The 24,706-nt window shown below is 47.2% G+C and overlaps 1 protein-coding gene across 1 annotated transcript in view; it reads right to left on the bottom strand.

Annotated features, from left to right (window-relative positions):
• Vtcn1 (V-set domain containing T cell activation inhibitor 1) overlaps positions 1-22,253 on the bottom strand; it is a 65,666-nt gene extending 43,413 nt beyond the window's left edge. The window contains exon 1 of the mRNA XM_087897703.1: positions 22,168-22,253. Coding sequence (XP_087753829.1) covers positions 22,168-22,199 — 32 coding nt within the window. The 5' untranslated portion in view covers positions 22,200-22,253. The remainder of the gene's footprint in view (positions 1-22,167) is intronic.
• Positions 22,254-24,706: the final 2,453 nt, after the last annotated feature.

Here is a 24,706-nt window from a genome sequence, read left to right on the forward strand (position 1 = left end):
GAACAGAGATCTCCACCTGTGAAGCCAATGCTGGCTTACGAAGTGAGGCACATGGGGTTTCCTGGCAGGCTGGGCTTCCGAGAACTGCGAGAACTGTGTAGCCCGCTCGCCCGGAGGGCACCCGGGAAAGGCAGCTGGCGAAGCAACTCATGCCGAGGTGGACATTCGAGGAATCACTGGCTGAGGTGACAGCACAGCCCTGAAGAAGACACGTTTCATAAGTAGGCTGGCTCACCCAGCTATCTGAAGATGTGGCGTTGAGCTGACAGCCCACTACTGGGTCAGATGATGTCCACAAGATAGCTAAACTCAGCACCCAGCTATCTGAAGATGTGGCGTTGAGCTGACAGCCCACTACTGGGTCAGATGATGTCCACGAGATAGCTAAACTCAGGGACACTCCATCCTTTCATTTCAGGTAATGTCTCAGAGAGAGAAAGAGGGGGGGGGGGGGGTGGGGAGGGAGGGAGGGAGGGGGGAGAGGGATAGAGAGAGAGCGAGCCACATTTATAGTCGACTTTTGTGCTAAACTACAGCTCAGAGGCAGGCACTGGCCTAGCATATATGTAGGCCCTGCGTTTGCTCTCTAGTACTTCCCGCCCCGTAGATGTTTTCTAGATGCACATAACTTGTCCTATTGCAGTCACACACACTCCAGATGTCTTGTGGCCCGGTTGTTGACACTGTGTCAGTCGAGTGAGCATGAGGCACTGAGTGTGGCAGCCGTGCCTGTGACCCCAGCACTGAAAGCTAAGGTAGAGTTACAAGTTCAAGGCCAGTCTGGGAGGCAGAAAGAGTTTCAGACCAGGTACTTACTTAACAAGACCCCATCTTAAAATCAAAGCCAAAAGGATAAGTATCAACACAGCAGAAAACTTGATGTGAACCTAGTGAACGGCTAGGAGGTTACTAAGAGGCATTTCATGGGCGATACACAGCAAATCTTTCTTTAAAGAATTCCTCTTTCTCAACCTCTATAACATTTTTCCTCCCTGAAGCCCTTCTCCCCCCAACTCTCTGAGGCTCTTTCTGGTCTCCCCCACTTAGTATTCCCTCCTGTCTACTTTGTGTCCTATCCCTCTCAGTCTATCTGGACTTCTCCGTGTGACTTTTTCCCTTGTGCTCGTCACTGTGAGCTGGAGCATGGGGAGTCGGCAGGAAGAGGAGTCTGTGGGTATCTCTTCTCTACTGCCTACCTAGACTTGTCTAAGGATGGCATCAGATGTGAGGAAGCCAATGGTCCCCAGGCCCTGCAAGTTTTTTTCCACCTTGTAGGAACTTTTATTCTTTGGTTGATAATAAAGAAACGAGAAGAGACAGCTGCCTTTGGTTTTGTTCCCAACTGAAATATTTACTACGCTGTTTTATCTTGTTAGCCACTGATATCCAGGTGAATGGGGAATACCTTGCTAAGAGCATGGTAGCATGGTTAACTAGAGAACGGAGGCTGGGGAATTGACATCAGCAAAGTGGGGGGCTGGGAAGGTCCTCATATTCCCCACCACCATCACTAACTTGGTAGCCACTGTGGACAGTGATGCCTGTTGCGGAATATTTGTTTAACTATGCAGAGATGTGTTGCATTTGTTTAACTTGTGAAGATACGTTGCATTTATTTAACTATGTAAAGATGTGTTGCTGTTTTACCTTGCCTGCCTAAGGCACCGGACTGGTCTAATAAAAAGCTGAACAGCCAATAGAGAGGGAGGAGATAGGAGCAGAACCTCTGAACAGAGAGAGTAAGCAGGAGGAGGAATTTGGGCTCCAGGAAGAAAACAAAGGGAGGAAAGTAGGACATGCAGAATTAAAGAAAGATAAAATGCCCCAAGGCAAAACATAGATGAATAGAAACAGGTTAAATTAAGTTAAAAAGCGCTAGTGGGACATGCCTAAGCCAAGGCCGAGTATTCATAATGAATAATGTGACTCCATGTCTTTATTTGGGAGCTGGTTGATGGTCTAAAGAAAATGCCAACTACAAATGCCTCTATAGGAGTTTTGATCTAGACAGGAGAACAAAAGGCTGTAACTATCGGGGTGAGGCCTGGTCCCGTGATGACCCAGAAACACCAGCCTCTAACATGTGAAATGACCTTGAAAGAGGTTTACATCTTCACATAAAACCTGTATGCCTACATTGACTGGAAAACAACACAGAGGAAAAATAACCCAGATATTCTGGTGATGGTTATTAAACATATGATGTTTAAAGCAAAACTAAGTAAATGGGCCTACCGCGAACTAAAGAGAATGTCTGTGTCATGAAGGAAGTGATCAATAAAATAAGGGGAAAACCGCACAGAAAGGAAGAAGTATTTGCTAACCATATATAAGGGTTAATGTCCAAAACACAAAAGGAACTTACATAAGTCAGTAGCAAGCCCCAAATAACTTACTTTCGATAGCAAAGAAGCCGAATGATAAACCAACAGGTGTATGGAAAGGTGCCCAATCACTAATCCTCAAAGAAGTACCCTACCCTATCTCCCACCTCTTGAGACAAGATCTGTCTTGGAGCATATGCTGACCTTGACCTCAGATTCTCTTGCCTCAGCTGCCTGAATACTGGAACTATAGATGAGAGCTATCATAACTGGCTGAAATATAAGTCTAGACCTCAGTGAGCTAATTCCTCCACTTCTTAGGAAAGTCTTTACCAGACAGACAAGGGGTAAGAAACATTAATGAGGGGATGGAGAAAATGGGACCCCTGTCTGTTGTTGCTGGCGATGTGCATTGACTACTACAGTCATTGTAGAAAACTTCATGGAAAGTCCCCCCAAAATCACCAGTGCAACTCTCTGATGATCCAGCAACCACACATCTGAGCATGAATCCAAAGGAAATGAGAAGACGCCTGTATACCCACAACCATTGTGATGCTGTCTGGAAGATCTCCCACCCAGAAATAATCTGAGTGCCATCAGTAGTTAGATGCACGAAGACCCTGGGGCACAAATACAGCATGGAGTGTTCTCCAACCTTAAGAAGAAGGAAAGTCTACCATGTGCAACAACAAGAAGGAACCTGGAGAAATTGTCCTAGGTGAAATAACATAGACACAGGAAGACAAGTAATAAGAGGTCAGCTATTTGTGCAATCTTAGAAGCAGAGAGGTGGTGGGGACCTCCAGTGGCTGGTGGTAGAGGAATGGGAATTGATCATAGGGTATCAGCTTTTACATGTGAAGTGGATGAGTTCTAGGAACCTAATACTCATATATAGGTAATGACATCAGACATACAAAACCTGATGAGAGACCATGTTTTGATAACACACATATACAGCATACAGATACACACTTGCACACACACACACGGATACACATATTCACATGTCATCTATACAGATCTACACACATGCAAAAATGTTAACTTGAGTGGAAGGACATATTCGTTAACTCTACACAATGTCACTTCACAGTGAATATCAAATACTCATGCATCTTAAATACAGGCTCTGTCCTCATCAGTTACACCTCAACAGAGCTATCCTGCAGAGGGAAGGACGGGAAGAAGGCTCGGAAGCAAGCAGGAAAATCTCTAACGCTGTAAAATGTGGGAGCATCAGATGTAAAATGGGTTTCATTTTTCTTTTTTTTTTTTTTTGCCAATTTAAATATTTTTATTAGACATTCCATTTTCCACCTGTTTTATTAGACATTGCATTTTCCACTTAGGATACAGTGCTTATAAAGTGCAATGCTTGTTTCACTCCCTGTGCACATGTTCCAACATGTTCAAGTATTGAGAATGCCCAGTTAATTTATTGTAGCAGTTTGAATTTGAAACTGCCATGAAACTTGCTAAATTTGGGTCCTTCAAATGTTTCCCTGGGTTTCATTTTTCAAAACATTGCTCTCCCCATCCTACAGGTCTCCCCCGTAAGTTACTCCAGGTTCGACATCTCAGACTGGATTGGAGGCGTCACCTCTCAAACTCAGTCTTCCCCAGGGCCGCTAGAACAGATTGCCAGGTCAGTGGTTTGCACTCAAAAGAATGTTCATAGCAAGAACCCGTACCCAAGCAAATGCGTGCTATAAATTACACGGAAGATATCCCCGCCTTTAAGTGAGCACACGTGTTCTCCCCAGCAGCACACATGCTGTTGCCAGCTGCCCCAGGCAGGGATTGGACATCAGCCTTGTCGCTGAGCCCAGGTGTGCAGCACCAGGCACTCTGAAATTCCTGATACGCTGAACACTTCACAGTGTGACGCCTTCAGGGAGTCAGGAAAAGCCACCAGCCTGCAATTCTGTTCGTCACAAGTGCTTCTTCTGCTTCGAGGGCAGACAACCATGAAGCTAGCTGATAGGCCGCACGTTTTAAATGTAGGGCTCACGCTCCGTGCCTTGAGATACGAGAGCTTTTCTTCAGACAAATGGTTTCTTAAGGTGAGTGGAGCCTGGGGGTGCCGCTCAGGGGAGGCTTGCTTAGCTAGGTGTGACGGCACAGGGGAAAAGAGTAAGTGACATTTATTGGTATCGGGTAATCATGTGTTTGCTACATGTGTGAAAGTGGAATGTTTCTCTCATCCATTCACTGGTAAATACAAGGAATCATCGCCAGTTTTAGGAGAACTCTCAGAGGAATATTCTTTTGGATCTTCAAAACCGGCCAGGTCTTGCCAGCTTTGACGAGTAAAGCATCCTCATTATTCTCCACCGACTGTAGAGTTTCCCCCTCATGCACCTCACAGAAAGGCTGCAGAAAGAGGCCTCTGGGGTTTGGACTCCAAGGGGCTTCTGGGAAGTAGCTTCTGCTATCCTGAGAGTCATCTGGCAAAGCCCAAGCACTTGGGTTCTTCGCAAACACCCTGAACATCTCACTGACAATAAAACCACACAACTTTTCTAAATAAGAAAAGAAGACAGGTTTTGGGGGCTGGTAGGCCCGGATTCTGCTGTATTCCCTTGGTGTCTGCTGTGTTAAGCACTAGTGTGGATAAGGTGAAATTGTTGGTGCGTGGGAGAAGCGGTCAGGAAAGAAACTGTGGGCTGAACAGAGTCCTGCCGTGGCTCTAGACAGCATCTTCCCTTTGCTCGTTAGCAAATTAGTCTAAAAATAACTGGATTTCATGTTGTCTAATCACCCTTCCAAGTGTCCTGTTTTGCTTTTTCCTGTCACTTTAAGTCTTAACTCATTCAGATGAAAAATGAAAACTTTACCTTGTTGAGAAGATCACACTTGGCTTGGGGTGACCTTTCTGACTGACCACACCTGACTTGGGGTGACCTCTCTGGATGATCACACCTGGCTTGGGGTGACCTTTCTGACTGACCACACCTGACTTGGGGTGACCTCTCTGGATGATCACACCTGACTTGGGGTGACCTCTCTGGCTGATCGCACCTGGATTGGGGTGACCTCTCTGCGCCTTCTGGAACACTCACACACACACACACACACACACACACACACACACACACACACGGATCTCCGCTTTTTCTCTCCCGTCCTTACTCTACCTCACAGGCTTTCCCTTTTGCCTAGATGTTCTTCCCACTTCTCTTTTCTCAGCGACCCACACTCAAGTTAGAAGTTACCGCCTCTAAACCGTCTCTGACCACACTCTGCCACCATCATAACCAAGAAGGCTCTGCGACATTCTGAGAGCAGCCTGTGGTGCAGTTAGCACAGTATAGTAATTGGGTATTTGTTTGTCTGTCTCTTTTTCCTAGTCGGTTCCTAAATATTGAGGCCTTATTCTTCAGTCCTGATCACTTCCCTAGGATCTGTGGTGCCAGATACAATGAAAATGTTCAATGAATGTTTGTTAAATAACTAATATATGTAAAACTCGTAGAAGCTGCCCAACAAGCATTTGTTAAATCAGTAATGTGTGTGGTGCTCCGAGCAGAATGCCAACACCACAAAGGAGCTTAACATCAAAGGTTGTGATTGTGGGGTGGAGGGACGTCAAAAGGCCACACTCAGAGGTCACCTGAACGATTGACAAGATTCAAACACGTCATGCTGCATCTCTGATAGACTGAAAACCGAATCTGTGGTAAACAGTGGGCATTTGAGAAACTGCCATTGTCCAGACTTCTGTTTATTTTAAAGTCCAAGGTATAGCGGTCTTTTCTAAATTCTCTTTTCTCCAAAGGACAATTGTAGATATGCCTTGTCATGCAAGACAGCTATGTGTAGCCGTCAGCACTATTACATGGTCATCTTTTGCACGTCCCAGGGCTACCCCCACATCCCTCATTCACCATCCTACACACCTCTGCCTCAAGTTACATGGAGTTTGACATCTCTCTTACACAGGATGTACGCCATTAGCATACAATATCATGCTCCCATGAAGCTGTCAGAACAGACGCCAGGGTCAGCGGTTTGCACTCTGCAGAGCTCTCAGGGGGGAAGCTTGCACACAGCGAGGGCCACTCACTGTCTTCTGACAGACGAAATAGGAGGCCTGGAGACACTGACCGGCACGGGATGGCACACAGTACTCTTGGGAAGGGAACTAGTAGTGTCTGTGTCTCCTCCCCCATTGTGCTCTGAGCACCTCCTGCACAGTGCTAAGATGATTTGACCTCTATGTTTCGAGGACAAATGGGATGTGAGGATCCGCACTATGCCGTGGCCTGGTCAAGACTCGCCAGTGTTTGTTTTCTTGAGGGAGCCCAGGTTAAAGGCTTCACTTCTACTTCATGAGAACTCCAAAAGGCTTGCTTCTTTGTTAAATTTTAAAATGGTATCTTTTTTTGCTTGTGTGCACGTGTGTACACGCACACACACGCATAGGTGGTGGTCAAAAGACAACCATGTGGGGTCCTAGCCGTTAAACTTGGGTCATCAGACTTGGCAGCATGTACCTTTATCCACTTGAGTCAACACACTGATCCCAGAAAGGTTTTTTTTTCCCCTGGTGACTGAGTGTTTATAGCAGTGCCCCTGAAAGTCAGGAACATCTGTCACAGGCACACCCTCTCTGGGTAGTGACACGTTCTGTAAGGACCAAAATCCACAGGACCTTACTTCATGTCGTTTAACCCCACCAAACTATCGTCAACGACTATTATTAAATTAATTCTGCGTTCGCATAGGGGTAACACCCACCTTCCATCTGCTTCCCCAGAGTGTCACTGTTATTTCTAAACGTAGCTGACAAACACTCAAAATGCGCAGTTACTGTAGAGTGTGGGTCAAACCGATGAGCGTTAGGCGGCGTGAGAGCCAGACGGCAATAGAAAGGCTCTCGGGAAAGAATTCCAGACAGTGAGATAGCAAAATGACGGCAGAAAGGAAGGAAAGAGGGAAGAGAGGGAAGGAAGGGAGGGAGCATCTCCAGTCCTGGTTTAGTCCTGGCCAACCGCTGTCACTGCACTCTGAAGCTACCTCTGCCCAACACTTCCGTTCTGTGTGCCGGCCATTCGGCTCCAGGAGCTGTCCAAACCCAAACCCACATGCTGGCTGTGTGTGTCTTCAGGGTCCGCACAAGCAGCCGTAGTCAGTCCTGAGTGCCCTCCCCGCATCTAGACTGAGTAATTCGGCTTGAGGGTTCAGGCAAATCAGAGGAACACCCATAAACTAGAGTGATAATCACTTCCTGTATGGCGGAACTAATTAGCAATTATAATAACAAGAGAGCAGTCAAAATAACACCCCACGTTTATCTAGTAAATCATTTGAGGTGAAGCCACCAATGCCACCCAAGGATTCTCCTTCTGGTCTAATGAGGAACGAAAGCCCCAAGTTCATCATAAACAACAAACAGCGCTAAGCCACAAAGACTTTCTGGAAAGGGGGACGTCTGAAAAGATACAAAACGTGTGGGAATTCCTGGGAAGGAAATATCAACCTCTGTGGCCTCCCGGACATCTGCTCAGCAAGTGTTCACGTCGTAGGATGTCAGTCCAGGCCCTTGATTCTGCCCTGGGATTTCCACAGTAATATGCTTTTTATTTTTCTGATGATTGTTAGGTTGAAGACTCTCTGGCTGCTCCTTTCTCTCTCCCAGAAATCAAGCCACACACCCCTACAGATGTTTCCAGAGAGTTGCTAAGCAATGGGTGCCGTGACCTTGCAGCTCTCACAGAATTGGGTCCTCTCCTCCTCCCCTTTTGCTGCTGCAAGCAAAGCCTTCCTACCGCCATCTTGCTCAGATCCAAGATGGCCTGGCGTTAGAGCTGGGTTTTTGTTGTTTTTGAGACAGGGTCTCTCTATGTAGTCCTGGCTGTCCTGGAGCTCACTATAGAAACCAGAATGGCCTGGAACTCATGGAGATGTTTCCAACTGCTGGGATTTAAGGTTTGTATCACCATGCCCAGCCATAGCTAGACTTTTACCGGTTCCTTCCTAACTTCCAGTATGTATATGGGGTCACATGGTATGGAACTTGCCCCCCTGAAAGCAACTCTTTTGATTCCCTAGAAATGAAAGGTTCGACTCTCCCTTCTAGGGAGTGGCTCAAAGCTCTCATTCTTGTAATCTGAGGGAAACCGAGGACATCGAAAGCATTTTCTCTTAAGTCCCCCACCATGTTACCTGTGATGGTTATGTCAGCTAATGAAGCTCTTCCTGAGACCTGAAGACCTGTGTTCCCACTCCAGGCCAGGATGCTCTAACTCTGCCAATAAAACTCATATGTAGGGTAATGTATCTCAGCTTCCCTTCTACACCTACAAGGCCTGCGTGTATAACAATGGCTACTATTATTTCCTAGGCCTTGGTAACTCGAAGGTATCCTGATGGATACTAATTAGTATAATTTTAAAGGATTGCATTTTTATAACATCAGTGGCCTCTTTACCTCCATAGAGCTTGTCAAGCCTTTAGCACAGATATTCGTAATCAATGGCAGAGAGGCATTTGTGCTGGGTTCAGTCTGCTGAATTTATGGCTGAACTGATTAAAAACAGTTGAGCAGCGAGGTCTGGAGGCACACACCTGTAATTCTAGCACCTAAGAGGCCGGTGCAGGAAGAATTGCAAGTTCAAGACTGGGTTGTCTCAAACAAACAAAACGACCACAGAAACGCAAACAAAAACCCCTAGCCCTAGGCAATTCCACATGGCCAATCCTAATGCCATTCAGCATTTCCATACTGGCTTGACTACAGAACTCTTCTGGGATAAGGGTTAGAACTCTCATTGGGAAGTACTGTCTTAGCATCTATGCACAAATACTACTGAGTACCAAGTCATGTGTGTTACTTAGGCCCACATGATGCTCACATTCAACTAGACACTGGGTTGAGGAGAATTGAAAGGTTTTTAAAAAGCAGGAGGGGGAAATCCCACTAGGCCTTGAGACCGAGTTTCCAGGAAGAACGGTGTCTTTATAGTTTGGATCGAATGTCCTCTGCAGGGCTGTGTGTTTGAACCTGTGGTCCACAGTTGCTTTTCAGTTCGGGGAGGCTGTGAGGTCTGACTGGTGGCTCACTGGGGAAGGCCATTAAAGTTTTCTTCTCCTTTTCCTTCAAAGTGTGACCATGCTACACTCTAAGTTCCCACCGCGGTGGACCAAACTGTGGCAGCCATCATGTCTTCCACGCCGTGATGGAAACTGAATCCAAAGTAAATGTCTTCTTTAAGCTGCTTCCATTAAGGGTTTTGTCGGAGTGATGTCAAAAGTAACTAATACGAGTGGCCAGATATGGTATTTTCTAACCGGGGAGGAGGGCAAAGACATATTACCATATAGGGTTACGACTGCTGCAGCCTTAAACAGAAATTCTTTAATTGTACAACTGCTTTCAAATTTAGTTTTAATAACAAAAGCATCCAATAGGAAAAGCCGAGTATAAAAGCGTTCCTCGTTATTAACAACTATTTAAATTATTTATAGTTGACTTTAGAAGTAAAGAAACCAAAAGGAAAATAGTCCCAGTGATTAATCCACAGATGACTTTGGTTTTTTTAATTATCATTTTCAACATTTCCTTAAATGTTACAATTGTATTTCACAGTGAAATAAAACCAGACATTACATGGGATGGTAAAACGAGGGTGCTATGAAGCAGGAAATGGGAAAACCCGGGGGCCCTTTAAATGGGGAGGAGGGAGGAGGTTAATACAAAGGGAGAGGGAGGGAGGAAAGATAAATAACACTAAGGATAGTTTTTAAAGCCATAGAGAAACATATTATTTTTATAAGTTTACTTAAACACACTCCCAGGAGTTGTGCACATGGGGTGAGACTACTCCAGCAGACATAGACTAACAAGAACCCTGGGCTAGACCTGAGAAACCTCCCTTTGATTCCTGGTCATGAGAGTCCAAGGGACTCCAAAAAAATATAGTCAGTTTCCATTGCCCTTGATGCCTTGCAGAAACGGATGTGGGATCCTGTTGCTGAAGACACCACACACTTTGGTCACAGGACTTGGAGGGACCATGCTGGAGCTGACCTGGAGGCCCCTCCCCGAGGACTAGCTCTTTTAGTCTCAGAAGATGTTAAGGGAGAAAAGCAATCAGTAGTCCTACCAGGGGTAAAGCGTGGGAACTGCAGCTGTGACCCACCCAGCAAGATATCTCCAATGGTGCAATCACGACATTGTTAACTTGGGGTAGTCAGCAGCTCTCTGAATGGGCTTAAAGCCCCCTCAATAGGAAGGAACTCATGCGGGATTGCTGTAAATCTAACCAACCACCAATAGCTAAAAAAGCCATAGATCCTAGGGAAGAACCTATTACTTCCATTTCCCAAAGCCCTTAGATATAACGTCTAGCTGTATTCTAGATACTTATCCTTATATGCACAGACACACGTAGTTATCACTCAGTAAAGAAACTTTTTTTCTTTAGCAGGTGGAGACCTCTTCAGAGATTCACAACTGGCCAAAATGCAGAGGATTCATTATAATTCATTCCGTGTTTGAGCCTGTTCTGGACTATCCTCTGAGACGATCCCAAAGCCCCTGTTCCCGTCTTTCCAAGTGGGAGAGAAACATCAAAGAGAGAAGATCGCCAGGCATGACCATGTTAAGACCTCCCAGCCTCCTCACTAATCTGGGCAGAGTTGAAGACCTGTGATGGTCAATTTGCCAACTTGATTGGGTTAAGAACAAGGGCCTTACTAAAGTACCCTTTGGAAGTATTAATGAGTGTGTTTCTAGAGAGGATTAACTGAAGCGGGCAAGACCAGCTTTTAATGTGAATGGCATCGTCCTATGGTTTGGGGTCTTCGACTGAATTACAAAGGAGAAAGTTGGGTGAGTACCAGCGTGCTTCTCTCTCTCCTCACTGGTGTCCTGAGATGTGAGCGAGCCCCAGCATGGGTTCCTGCAGTCATGGAGTCATCTAGCATCGTGCCTTCCTGACCGTGTTGTCTAACCTAAACAACCACCCATAGCTAAGGAAGTGATTGAATCTAGAGACCAGCCGGTCATTTCCATTTCTCTAAACCATTCATTATAATTTCTAACTGCAGTCTAAACACCTATCCGTAGACCCACAGAGAAGTGCAGCCCTTGCTACAGTGGACTCTGTTGCCCCCAACTGTGAGCCAAAATTAATCCTTCCTCCCTCAAATATTAGCTCCCAAAGGTGAGCAAAGTCACTAGTAAGAGACCTAAAGGAAAAGCGCCAACCTTTGAGCAGCACCCACCTCTCCTCACTCAGAAGAAGCCCACCCACATGGGTTCCAAAACCTACAGGCATTCCCGGCACACAGTGTGTGTGTACATTTAAGGTATGTGTGCCCATGTTCATGTGTGTGCACATGCTTGTGTAGGAGTGTGTACACACGTTCATGCAAGGGTGAAGTCCATGTTGGGTGTCTTCCTCCACTGTTGCTCACCTGGCTCTTGGAGGCAGAGCCTTTCTGAACCTGGAGCTCAGGGCTTGGGGAAGCTGCAGGGGTCCTCCCATCTCCACCTCCTCCGTGCTAGGGTTACAGGTACGCAGAGCTTCGCTTAGCTTCTTATGTGGGTGCTGGACATCAGATCAGGTCCTTGTTCTTACACGATGAGAACTTTTCTGTCTGCGTTACCTCCTCATCTGCCAAGAGCTCTTTTCTAAAGCCCCTAAGTCTTTTCTTTGAAATAGCCTCGCTCTTTACATATGATGATTAGCTGTCTCAGCAAGGCCTTAAACACTGAATCTCAATGCTTCAAAATCCTGTACACTCATAAGGAGAAGTGACAGCAGAAAGCATTAGGCATAGGAATGCACTGTCACAATTAGGACTCAGAATAGCTTTGCGGATTCATTTGGCACCTGGCTGGCATTCATAAAGCCGTTGCCATGGAAAGTACTCTTCTTATTCTTACTTAGGACACTTCTGCAACCGTTGTAGGATGCTGGTGAGGATGACCTGGTCACCCTGTACAGGAGTTCCTCTGCCCATGCTATCGGGCCAAGCCTGGCCTACGGGACAGCCTCAATACAGTAGCTCCGTGGGGCTATTCAGAGAGGCTCAGCTAACGGAAGACAACCCTTTTCCCTCAGACCTCAGTGGGGAATTAGAGAGGCCTGATTCCCTCTCTACACCCTGTCTCACTCTCAGATGCTACCTAGGTCTCAAGTTCTGGGCCAGCAGCGATGGGCAAGCCCATCTCGCCTGATCCTTGTACACTGTCCTTGTGAGGGGGCCAACTTAGTCAGCACCAGACGAAGCTCCTCTGCAGGGGAGCACCACAGAGCTGGCCCCAAGGTGATGGTGTCTGTGGTAATTGGGGGGAGGGGGTGCTTGGTTGCCTTTTTCTAACTTTCTACAAGTTTACATTAAAGATATTAGATGAAGTCACCTGGTCTAAAGCCAATAGGACAGCCAGACTTTCCCTTTGATTGTGGCTTCTCTTTAACTGAAAAGACAGTCTCTAAGACATGTCCTTTCTTCAAAGAAAAGAAGGAGAAAATGAGAAGTAGGTTCTCTGAACAGGTAGAAGCTAAAAACCAAAGACCAGCTTACGGCTTGGAGCGATTCCTCAGCCAACTCTCCCTCCACAAGGTTTTCCATCAGAACCTGTCTGGAAATGTCCCTGACTTTAAGGGAGTTTGACTGAGGTTGTTCTGGGGTCTACAGCATGCTCCTTTCTACACCACATAGTGCTTGATTTAAAAAAAAAATTACTATTATTTTTTCGAGACAGGGTTCAGGCTGGCATTAAACTCATGATCGATCCCTGCTTTGGCCTCTCAAATACTGTGATTGCAGACACGAGCCACCAGGCCTATCCCTGCTTGCTCTTTATTTGACTCCCCCCCCACCACACACACTTTACAGTACTTTGTGTAGGGTGTGCCAGCCACCACAAAGAGTGATGGTCCCTGTGTTCTTCCATTCTGCTCCTGGAGCCTGGAGCCTTTTGGCAAAGGAAAGGATCCATCGTCAAACACAAGGCAGGAACGACTACTGGATCCTTGAGCCCGAGGCGAGATTCTTGGCTACAGAATGCTGATTGCTATCTCAGGTGCAGAGAAGCAGAGGACAGCTCCAAGATCTGGGGCCCATGTCAAGGTGAAGAAGGAAGGGGCTGGAAAGAAGGGGGCTGTGCTGTCATGGAAACCAAAGAAGAAGTGTTTCCAGGAGGTCATCGGGCATCCGTATTGAGAGCTGTCATAAAGGTAAATACGAGAAGACACATGTAATATCTCGGTCCAGTGAGGATAAATAATCCAACTGGGGGCATCACAACTGAACAGGTAGTTGTCAGTGAGGGTCTGGTAAGTGCTTTATCAAGCTCAGTTTGTGTAATTCTCACACGATCCTATAGTGTTGGCTGAGATGGCACCCAGAGCGAGAGCCCAGGCACAAAGAGGATAAGAAGCCCACCCAAGGCCACATAGCTGGGAATGAACAGGCAGGCTAGCTCCGCTCTGTGTTCAGAACCCCCAAGCCACCAATCAGTTCAATCCCTGCAGACCAGCGTTGCAGTAAGTTTGCTAAGGAGGGGAAGAGCGAGATGAGATGGGCAGCCAGAGCCGTTAGGAGGCTGAGAGACAGTTCTTGTCTTTAAGATGGAAAATCCTGATGCCCAGTCTGTGTGCCAATTGGGGAATAGAAGGGCAGGGAAGATGGATGGCGAGAGCTAGAGGAAGTGTGCATGAGCTGGGGAGATGGGACAGGTAGGGAGCCTGTGGAAATGACCTTTGATAGCGCTGGGCAAATCTGCACCCAGAAGTCCAGTCTGAAAGCAGAGAAAGGCGTCCATGAACGTGGCAGCTGGAAACGAAGAGGAAGAGAAGTACCTGTCTGCTCATTTCCATTTCCTCGGTGAAGGATGACGTCAGACAGTTAGCTGAGGCCAAGGCGATGGGAAGGCAGGGTTTGGTCAGAGGACCGAAGAGAGACAAGAGAAGAGATGTGAGGAACAACCATTCTGGGGGCAGGAGAGAGAAGAAAGCCCAGCAAGGAACCAGGATGGGTAGAGAAAAGACGCCATTTGATGCCCCAGATCTTACTGACACTGTTCCTCAAGTCTTCTATCCTATCGTTCCGTGAAATGTTTCATTTCAAATCTACATAGAAAAGAAAGGAAACTTTTCTCCTCTACTGCTGTGCTGGGACTACAGAAAGGCGCTGGCAACGGTGCCGTGGCAATCCGGAAGGGTGCTAGGCTCAGGATCTCAAAGGGTAAATATGAAGGCAAACAGAACAGCTGCTTCTTACCCGTGGAAACCCAAACCTTTGGCTTCATTTTTATCAAGATCCACCCATTGCTGTTTTAAACACTTGTTAAAGAGGAATGTGGCAAAACTGATCTCAGTGAAGTTTCTGTCCATCTGGATTAAGCCTCTGCCCTTTGGCTGGGCCATCCCAGGCTTGAGCGGATCTGCTTCGCATGGCTCTGTGAGGCACCCAGAGAGACTATCGAGTGCGCATCACTGGGCCCATTCCAGTTCGGAAGACCTGGAAGGAACTGAGAATGTGTTCTTGCAACAGCTTCAGGATGCTGCTGCTGCGGGTCACACTTGAAATATGGGGGTGACCGTGACAAGGTATGTGGTTTCAAGTCTACCCAGTTCAACATCCCTAGGGGCAGAGAGTTCTCACAGAGAAAAGACTAAAAAGACGGTATCTCTGATCCAGTGAAATCCAGAACATTCTAGACCCATTCTAGGTTCTTCTTGAATGATCCTGACCCTCCCTCCATCCAAGTCACTCTTTTTCTTCAACAAACATAGGGAAGGAACAATTCAGTTAAGAGGAGGGACCCACTGAGTGCCAAGTTTGTCCTTTATCAGTTCAGGTAGCTCTCACATCAACCCTAAAGGCCAGGAAACTACTGACACCCAATTTACTGATGAGGGATAAGAACGAAGACATCGAATGGCTTGCTTAGGTCACACAGCAAGGAAATGGAGAGATGGACAGGTCAAACTAACTCCTGCATTTTTCCATTTTTTTAAAGAATATATCAGGGTAAACACAAATGAAGCTTTGGATGCTCAGATCCGAAGATCCCTGACGCTTGAGTGAAACAGTCTTCTTAGGACAGCACAGCTTTCTATCTAAGATCATTAGTGTTCCAGGACTTTGAAAATGTCCTTTCCTGTGACTCTTTAATTGCATGGCCTCGGAGAAGGTACATGGTTTATTTTAGTTGTCTGAGGGGTACACAGACGCAAAGTCCCAGCTCTGTGAGTGTGTGCTATGTGTTTTTTTGTTTGTTTGTTTTTATTTTGTTTTTACTATGCTTACCGTCTGTGATAGTTTGTGTTGGCCCCAGAATCTCATAGGGAGCAAGCGACACTATTTGGAGCTGTGGCTGTGCTGGAGTGGGTGTGGCCTTGCTGGAGGAAGTGTGTCACTGTGGGGCGGGATTTGAGGTTACCTATGCTCAGGATACTGTCAGTGTCTCAGATCACTTCCTGTTGCCTGCAGGATGTATGGCTCTCAGTTACTTCCCCAGCACCTGTCATGTTTGCTGTCATGTCCCACCATGGTGATAAGAGACTGAATCTCTGAACTGTAAGTGGGCCACTCCAATTAAATGTTTTTCTTTGTATGAATTCCGGTGGTTATGATGTCTCTTCACAGCAATAGAAACTCTGACTAAGATACCATCTGTAGAGCAGCTACTGAAACAGTGGAGAGCCTAATTCTGGGTCTTCAGTCTAGCTCCCTGTCAGCCAGCCATGGAGTCTTCTACCTTGGCAGTCACCAGTCACCGAGGAAGAGAGTTTTTGCCAGCACTGAGTTGGGTTCTGCTTTAATGGCAGGAGATGAAGCGAGTTGGTGAGAAGGAGGACTCTCTTTATAACTCAGTAGAGAGCATGAGTCAGGAACCTGTGGGCTCCCAGCATGTGCTGTCGGGCAATAATTGTGCCTCGGTCTCTGCAGCTCTGAAATGGAGCTCATTAGGCGTGTGAGGCAGTTAAGCCAAGTGGCCAGTTCTGAATGTCTGGTCCTTGGCCCATACTCTAACTGTGTTCTGGTGGGTGTTTCTTTTATTGTGGGCTCCTGTGTAAGAAAGTTGTGACCTTACTGTAAACTTTAGATGGGACAGAGTATAAGATGTTCCTCCCACAAGGCAGCCTTCTTTTTAAAAAGTTACATAAGCTATAATAAGTACAAATACTTAAAAACAAGGACATTGAAAAATGCCTGGACACATTACCTCTGTGGGAAAAGACAAAGGCCCAGGAGAAATATTCTTGGTTCTTTTCACATGACCAAAGATAATAAGACGTATAAAACCAGATATAGTCCCTCACTGTACTTGTCTTTGCTTAAGCTAACTGTAAATGTCCCCTCATGTTTTGCTTGCTTTCATAATAAAAATAATTAGCCGCACTCAAGTTCAAACACCTCAAGTTCCCTGCTTATCCCATAGATCACATCTTTGGAATATTCTTCGTGCCTTGGAGACTCAGCTTCCCTGGTTGCAGGGTGGGTGGATGTTTGTCATCAACACTGTATCATCAGAAGGTGCATATGCTGAGCTGTGCGCACAGTAGGACTTCCCAAAGCCTACATTGGAAGCCCCTTGCCTCAGTGTCTGGACAATGATGTTTATCAGACGCAGTTTTTCTCAAATCTCATTCTCAGATCCCCAGGTTTAGAGAATGACAGTCTCACACTCACAGACAGGAGTGAAAGGGTGACCAACTTTACTTTTGTGGGTTTTCCCTCAAAAGAAAAAAACCCTCTGTGGCTAGAGTGTTGTTAAAATAGATTGTCTTGCTGAGTGAGGAGATGGTTCAGTGAATCAGTGTGCTATCTATGAAAACAAGAGGACCTGAATTCAAACCTCCAGCACTCATATACAAATAAGGTATTGCCGGTGCGCCCATAATCCAAGAATTGGGGGACAGAGACAGGCAGATATCTCAGGAGCTCTCTGACCAGCCAGCATATCAGAAAAAAAATGAGCCTTGGGCTCAGTAGGAGACTGTTCTAGTTTGCTGTCTTTTGACCAAAAGCAACATGGCAGAGGGTAGTGGTACTGCATACTACAGCTTACAGTCTGCCTTAGAGTGAAGTCATGGCAGGAACCTGGAGGCAGAACTAAAGCAGAATCATAGAGGAACATTGCTTACTGGTTTGCTCTTCATGGATAACTCAGTTTGCTTTCTCACAAATGGTCAGCCCAGGACCATATTTGTTCAGGAGTGGCACCATCCATAGGGGTCTGGGACTTCCCACATAATCATTAATCAAGAAAATGTCCCATAGAATTGCTTAGAGGCAATATGATAAAGGCAATCCCACAATTGGGATTCCCTCTTCCTGGATGACTGTAGTACGTCTCAAACTGACAGACAGGTACCCAACTTCTAATCATTGATAACCAGTTATATCATTTCTTAGCCTTTTAGTTAAGATCGAATGTATAAACTAAGGTCAAAAGTAATAGAGGAAAACACCCATTGTCCTTTGGTCTCTGCATGTCATGTTGTGTGCATGTGCACACACAGACAGGCACACACACAGACACAGACACACAGACACACACACACAAGCTTGGCTCTTTAAAAGTCCTCAATGCCATCACTACAATATCTGTTTCAAGGACAGAAAAGCCAATGGCCATAGAGTTGAAGATAGGTTTTTATGGCTAGCCAGTCACATAATAGATTTTACAGAGGAACTTGCATGAAATGAATATAGTAACGGTTGATATCTGTAGAACACTAGGGTGTGTTGGGTACATACTTATTACATGCCATTCATACAACCCGAGCAGTTATTTACCATCATCAACCCTGTGTTATAGGTAGGGAAACTGATTCTTATAGAGGATAAACATTCACAACTGTGCAGGCAATCAGTCCAGGGCAATCTACAGCCCGAGCCCAGATATGTGTCTACAGTGATAACTGTCCCCCTCTCCCTGACAAAAATGATCATGTCAGATCTTTAATGAGGAAAGTAGAATCACCAGGAACATACATTCATAAGCACGTCTGGCTGGGAACATAAAAGAGGCAGTTAAGGTGCCTAGAAAAAGCCAAAAGGGACTGACTTCAAAGCTGAAGTGGCACACGTTCTGACTGTTGAAGAAAGAGGGAGCCACCACAGTGGGCAGAGGTGGGGACGAGTTTGTGTTCAGCTGACACACAAGTAAGTATTCATGGGAGCCTACGACCCCGCAGCCTTCAGTTTAATTGGCTCCAAGAGATCAAAGTTGGACTCCATCTTTTAATGTCTCTGTGGGACTTGAAGAGTTAACCTCATCAAGGCTGAGCCCTCTCACCAGGAAAGCTCATACAGTGCTGCCGAGATTCTGTCTGGTTGCCTACATGAATTCATGGGGGAAATGGAAGGCCAGGACTCAGAGCCCAGCTCCATGAGTCTCCTTTGCTCAAGCTTTCATCATCTACTTTAGCCACCTTCATGGGACAGAGAGACACCCATCCTTCTGTCCAGTAATCTCCTTCTTTGGGTGTCTTCATCCATCCAATGATCTTCTATAATTTCAGAGAGAGGGGTTTCATGGAGTCCTAGGCTTTGGTGGTCTGCGGAAATCTACTTCACTGGTATTTGTGATTTCTCAATTCCGATCTCTCTTCCTCTCTACCTCTCTGGACATCCAGTCTTTCTCCCCTTCTCTTCTCCGCCTACCCCTAAATGTCAGTGTTCTTCACCCCTGAGTCCCTGGCTGCTTTGTCCTCTTATGGGCTTTCCTAAGGAGACGGGCCCATGGAACCATTACCTGCCAGAGAGCTGGTGACATCTAATCTCCACCCATGCCCCCTCCTAGTTTCTTCCCCGTGCTTTCTGTTCTTCTGAACATCAGCAAGATCTGATGGGTCCAGGGGAATCTCAAGCTCAATATGCACCACACTTAAGGGACTTCTCTATCACATCCCTCTCTCCCATCTCACCCTTCCCTATCCAGGGCCAGGGAACTCATTCCAGGATCGGCCCTTCCCCTCCTCTGCTCTTCTGCACCACCTGCCTGGTGCTACGTGAATCTAGTTCCCCTCCCAAGGTCCCTACTATTGTTCTCTCTCCCTTGTCCTTCTCATTCTGACATCAGATGCCTTCCATCTGTTCTCATTGCCTCCAGACTCCTGCCTACCTAAGGAGAAAATTCTTCGAGGGCCGGTCATCATCAATAACCAGTCCTGAGCTCCCAGCCTGCTAAATAAGGCCTCGAGTGACCTGGTGTCACCTCCCTGTCCCATTTCTCAGCACATCTCAGTGTTCACCTTGGGATGGTATGACAAAGTAGCAACCAGCCTTCCGTGCTGCCGTGAGCTTCAGTTTGTCCTGTTCCTTCCATGTAGAGTGTCTTTCTCGCTCTATTTAACGTAGTTCCTACAAACTCATTTTTAAGAAGGAGCCCAGACATCTGGCTCAGGAAACCTTCCCCAAGGCATTGGGCAAGGAAGGGCTCCCGCTGGCATCTGAGTCTATCATCCCATAACATAGGAATATCTTTGGGGACCTTACGATTATTAGACAATACGCTTGTCAGCATTGATCGTCTTTGTCCCATTGTCTAAAGCAATACGCTGTAGAGAATAGATACCCTGATAGATTGTTCACTAGAACATAACACCTTCCGAAATAGGAATCCAGCTTCTCTACCCTTGGACTTCAAGCAGCACTTGACAAAAGTTTCGTGAATAATGCTGGTGTCATGGACAGCCATGAAGGAAGAGGAGTCTGGAACACACAGTTCCTCATGGACTAGGGCATTTTACCACCGGGGAACGTACATCCTGAGAGAGAGGTTTGAAGGGATTAAACTCTCTATTAAGGGAGCAATCTGCCAGGTCTGCAAAAAATGGCAGGCCCTCCTATGCGCTCTGCCATGGAACTATTATTAATGAGAGGAACTATTATGAGTAAAGGGGATTATGACAAAGGAAGGGGATTGTTGGCACTAAGGAGGAATACTGGGTCTCTGCAAACGGGTTTTTTTTTTTTTTAATCTAGAGGAAAGTTCTTGACCCCACTTTTCACTGAGATGTTCAATGTACCCTCCCAGGCTGTCACCCTCAAGGTTTGTCTCTGTTTTTGCAAATGCAACATTTAAATGGTGAACAAGGCAACAAGAGGAGCCTCTGTTGACCCTCCTGGGTCTCTAAACCTTAGAGGGTGGAGGACTCATAGTTTGAACACCCACCTCTGGCTGATCCACCAGCAAAACCCGTCAGACTGGTTGTAGTGTATTATTAGAAAGCCCACACGCTGGTCCTTGGAACAACAGGGACACTTGTTTCATGGTTCCCATCCTGGGGACCTAAACTTGGGTGACGGGGGAGGAGGGCAATGGTGGGAGCAGGAGTGAGCATCTCATAGGCTTTTCAGGGTGAGTAGGTTTAAAACTGCCCCACCCTTTGTCCATATAGCTCCAGGGCCGTGAACAAATGCCCGATTTCTCTGAGGTGACAATGAACCTTCACAAGGGGTGTTGAGATTCCAGATGCACACTGCAGTGAGTGTAAGGCAGAAGGAGAGGGGCTCACAAAATACCAGCCCCCGCCACAGGCGCTTCCTGAGGATATTCACACAGGCTGCGATGTCTGGATGGAGGTGGCTGCCATCTCTTGCTTCTCTAGGGCGCTGGCTCAGCACAGTGAGGAAGGGGTGCAGCCTAGAGACCCCTCTGCTGATCCTGTGGAGTCCCATCCCCCCACTCCCTCTTGCCAAACATGAGTGAGGGAGAGTTCTGTTTCAGGGAAAAGAATTTTCTAGGCTGTCTATGGGAAGCGACGTTCACTTGGTCATTTTTTTTTTATAGACTTTTCATTGTTAATTGCTTTTCTTTCTACCTCACCTTTTTCTTTCTTTCTTTCTTTCTTTCTTTCTTTCTTTCTTTCTTTCTTTCTTTCTTCCTTCCTTCCTTCCTTCCTTCCTTCCTTCCTTTCTTTCCTTCCTTCCTTCCTTCTTTCCTTCCTTCTTTCTTTCTTTAAAAAAAACTGGAAAAGATGTATAGGAGTTGGAAGACTGGTCCTCCAAACAAGGCCAAGAACCAGCATGCTTTTCTTCCTAAAAACTGTTGAGCTGGGACTGATACTAAACCACCACCTACTTCAGGAAAGCAAAAGCTTCCATTTTCCATCTCTTTTCAATGAGAAAGGTAAACGATGTCCTGGGGGGTAAGGGAGCTGGAATATTCCTGAGGAGCAAACGCAGATGAGCTTGCTTCTCTTTACTGTATTTTGTTTTCCTTTCTGGGGGCTAGGCAGCAATAAACACCAGGCTCTCCCTCCAGGTTTTCCTGGGAAAACCAGGGACCCCATCTTTCATCTTTCAGCCAGGTCTCTGGCAGGGTGTTGATGTGAGTTTCTGGGTAGTACAGAGAAATTATACCCACAGAAGAGCTGAAGCACATTTGCCTGCCTCCTCCTGAGGGCTGCAGAGAGAGTGTCCCGTGTTAAAGCCACCACCAGTCCCTGCCCTCCATCCTCTCTAGACAGCTCTATGCCACTGGGTTTCAGTGTGTCTGAACATCTCAGAAAAGTCCCTAGTGTGGTACACATAGTTTTCAGCCCACAGCTGCCCTAGCAGGATGATACAACCTGCCACGATAAACCACCAACCAGAACCTTCCCTGGGTCTGAGCAGGTGTGTGTGTGTGCTTTGAATTTGATTAACCTCTTCCTGACCCAATGCTGGATTAGATAAGGGTGCAAGTGTGGCCCTGCAGCACAGCCCAGACATTCTCAGCACTTCCCTAAGACCCCATCCCTGTTTTTAATCTGAAGAGAGGGGTGGAGAGGGAGGGAGGGAGGGAGAGAGAAAGAGAGAGGGAGAGAGAGAGAGAGAGAGAGAGAGAGAGAGAGAGAGAGAGAGAGAACGGACTCATTACCTCCAGACGATGATCTGCCCCAAAGAAGCCATGGTGAGGAAGAATGGGGTGGGTGAGTGGAGCTGCCTGCCGCTGCCCTCCTGGGTGCTGTGACTCACTAGGAACACCTGTGTGCTGGCTTTAAATAGTGCAGGCCGGGAGGGGTGTATGCAGCCGTGGAAGGCTCAGGTATGAGGAAACAGCTCCGTGAAGCCAAGGCCCAGGGATGCTTTCCAGGCCCAGACCGGAGAGAGGACGACCTCAGGGCTTGAGTTCAGACAGGTCTTTAGCTTCCAACTGCATAGGGAGAGTTAGCTAAGGTGATCCAAACTCGCCATCAGAAGAGTTCCAGGAGGGGTCGCGAGGGAGGGCGGGGGAGGAGGAATGGAAGTGTCCATTCCTGCTGGTGCTGACCTCAGACATAGGCTGGGTCACCCCAAAGAGTCTCTCATGCACCTGATCCTGGCTGGGGCTAACAGTAGCCTGGGTCGATCCCCTCCACCCCCCAAATGGAGTCATTCTCACACCTCTGATCCATACTGGGGCATCACAGAGAGACAAGCAGAAGAGACAACAATCCTGTTGTGTTACTGAAGCTCTCTGGCAAGACCCAACCATGTGAGCAAATCTCTTCTGTTTTTTTTTTTTCAGTGAAAGGGTAAGGGGACCACTTCTCCCTACTACAGCCCCACCCCACCCCATTTCTTGTTGCTGTTGTCTAGGATACATAGGGCAGAAAATTGTTCAAGGTGAGTGGATTAGCATTCCAATCTTTCAGTGCAAGGCAGATCACTTGCCCCGCTCTCTCTCTCCCTCCCTCCCTGTCTCTGTGTCTCTCCTATCTGAGGTGATTTTCACCCCAGCCCTGGCTAGCTGGCTTGAAACTCACTAAGCTCTCTATGTAGCCCAGGCTGTCTCATACTTCCGTCCATCCTCCTGCCTCAGCCCCTGAGCACTGCCCAACTCTTCGCACAACTCGATGTCCTGAGAGTGACCTCAGCCGCTGCTCTGCTTCAGTTGCCCTGTGTCTGGATACCCCAACACCTGCATTCTCGGCTCATGCCCCGTGAGCTCTGGCCTCACACTGCCAGTTGCTAGTCTCCACTGCCATCTCCCTCAGAGACCTCACAAGTAGACAACCTCGTCTCTATCTGCAGCCTCACCAGTCTTCCTGGTCACACCTCTCGGAACACAGCTGCCCCGTGGGCTATTGCAGAGGCGAAAGGAAACGCGCCCTCTGTCTGGGAAAGGCCAGGGGAATAAGCTGAATAAGCCAACAAAGAAAGATTGAAAAGAAAAAACATACAATTGATTAACACCCAAGAGGAGAGAGACACGCGCAGGGAGTGACGGAGTCACTCACTTAATGTCACTGAAACACCATGGTGCCCTGTTTGCTATGAGGACGGTTTCAGAGGCCCACAGGTGCTTAGAGGACCACAAGGTTGTCAAGCGGCCTCTTTGGAATTTGAACGTGCACAAGGGAGAGACATTATCCTTTCAGTCTTACTGATCTTACTGGGCTTCGCTGTAGGGTGGAGGGTGGCGTACGTTCAGCAGAGATGGGGGATTCCAGAGCTTCCACTTAGCCTTGGATGGGCAGAAGCAAGCTTTTCCTTTAGGTCAAAGGCTTCATGTTTCCCCAAACACCAGATTTTGGTGGTATCTGTTAAGTCTGGAGCGTAGCCCCAGTCCCTGGCATCCATCCCTGCCCCCTGGCCTGGGAGTATATTGGTCTGGACTCCAAATCCCAGCATACCAGGTCCTGACACCTCCCTGGGACCACTCCCACAGGGTATTTAAGTGGGCTCCCAGAGGAGAAACACATAGTTCCGGGTTTGCATGTGTTCCCCGTTTTCCTGTCTCCCTGCCATGCGCTCGGCCACCGGAGAGCGCCATACTTAATAAAACAATGGGCATTTTGATTTGGTTTGATCTGACCTAATTGGATTTCTTTGCACCAGCAGAGCTGCCCTTTTTATCACTTTTTTCTAACATATGGAGGTCCCACCGAAGGGCCTTAATTTTTCCTGCGGTCCCAGGCCCCAGAGTCCGGGGTCCAGGGCCACGCTGGAAAATGAGCCTTCCTGCACATGTGCTTCCACCAGGCAAGTTCGGCTTCTCTTGGTGAGTTCCCCATTTAAAATGCATGCAGGTAGGGCTTTGGGGTGACCACTTTTTCGGGCTTTTGTTGAAGTCACGGCCGTGCCTAAAGCCTGACACCACACACACACACACACACACACACACACACACACACACACACACCCAGCAGAGGCCGGGCCTCGTGCCGAGGTGAGATCTGGGTGCCAGAAGACGTTCCCAACCAATTTCTCATGTACCCCGGACATGAACGCCTTCCTCGGCGCCCCTCTTAGGATAATTTTTTCCTAACAGTATTATTCTTTGAGGCTCATCATGAGGTTGCACAAGTCAGGAACGTCAGCATTTTTCCCCTCTCTGTCCCCTTGCTCCCTACATCCCTTCCTCCACCCATTGCCTGGCTCTTCCTCTGTGAGCACTTTGCTACAGTGGCCTGAAGAACAGAGCGCCACAGGCT

The sequence above is a fragment of the Myodes glareolus genome, chromosome 17 (assembly GCF_982192425.1).
Source record: "Myodes glareolus chromosome 17, mMyoGla1.1, whole genome shotgun sequence".
In the NCBI taxonomy this organism is placed as follows: domain Eukaryota; kingdom Metazoa; phylum Chordata; class Mammalia; order Rodentia; family Cricetidae; genus Myodes; species Myodes glareolus.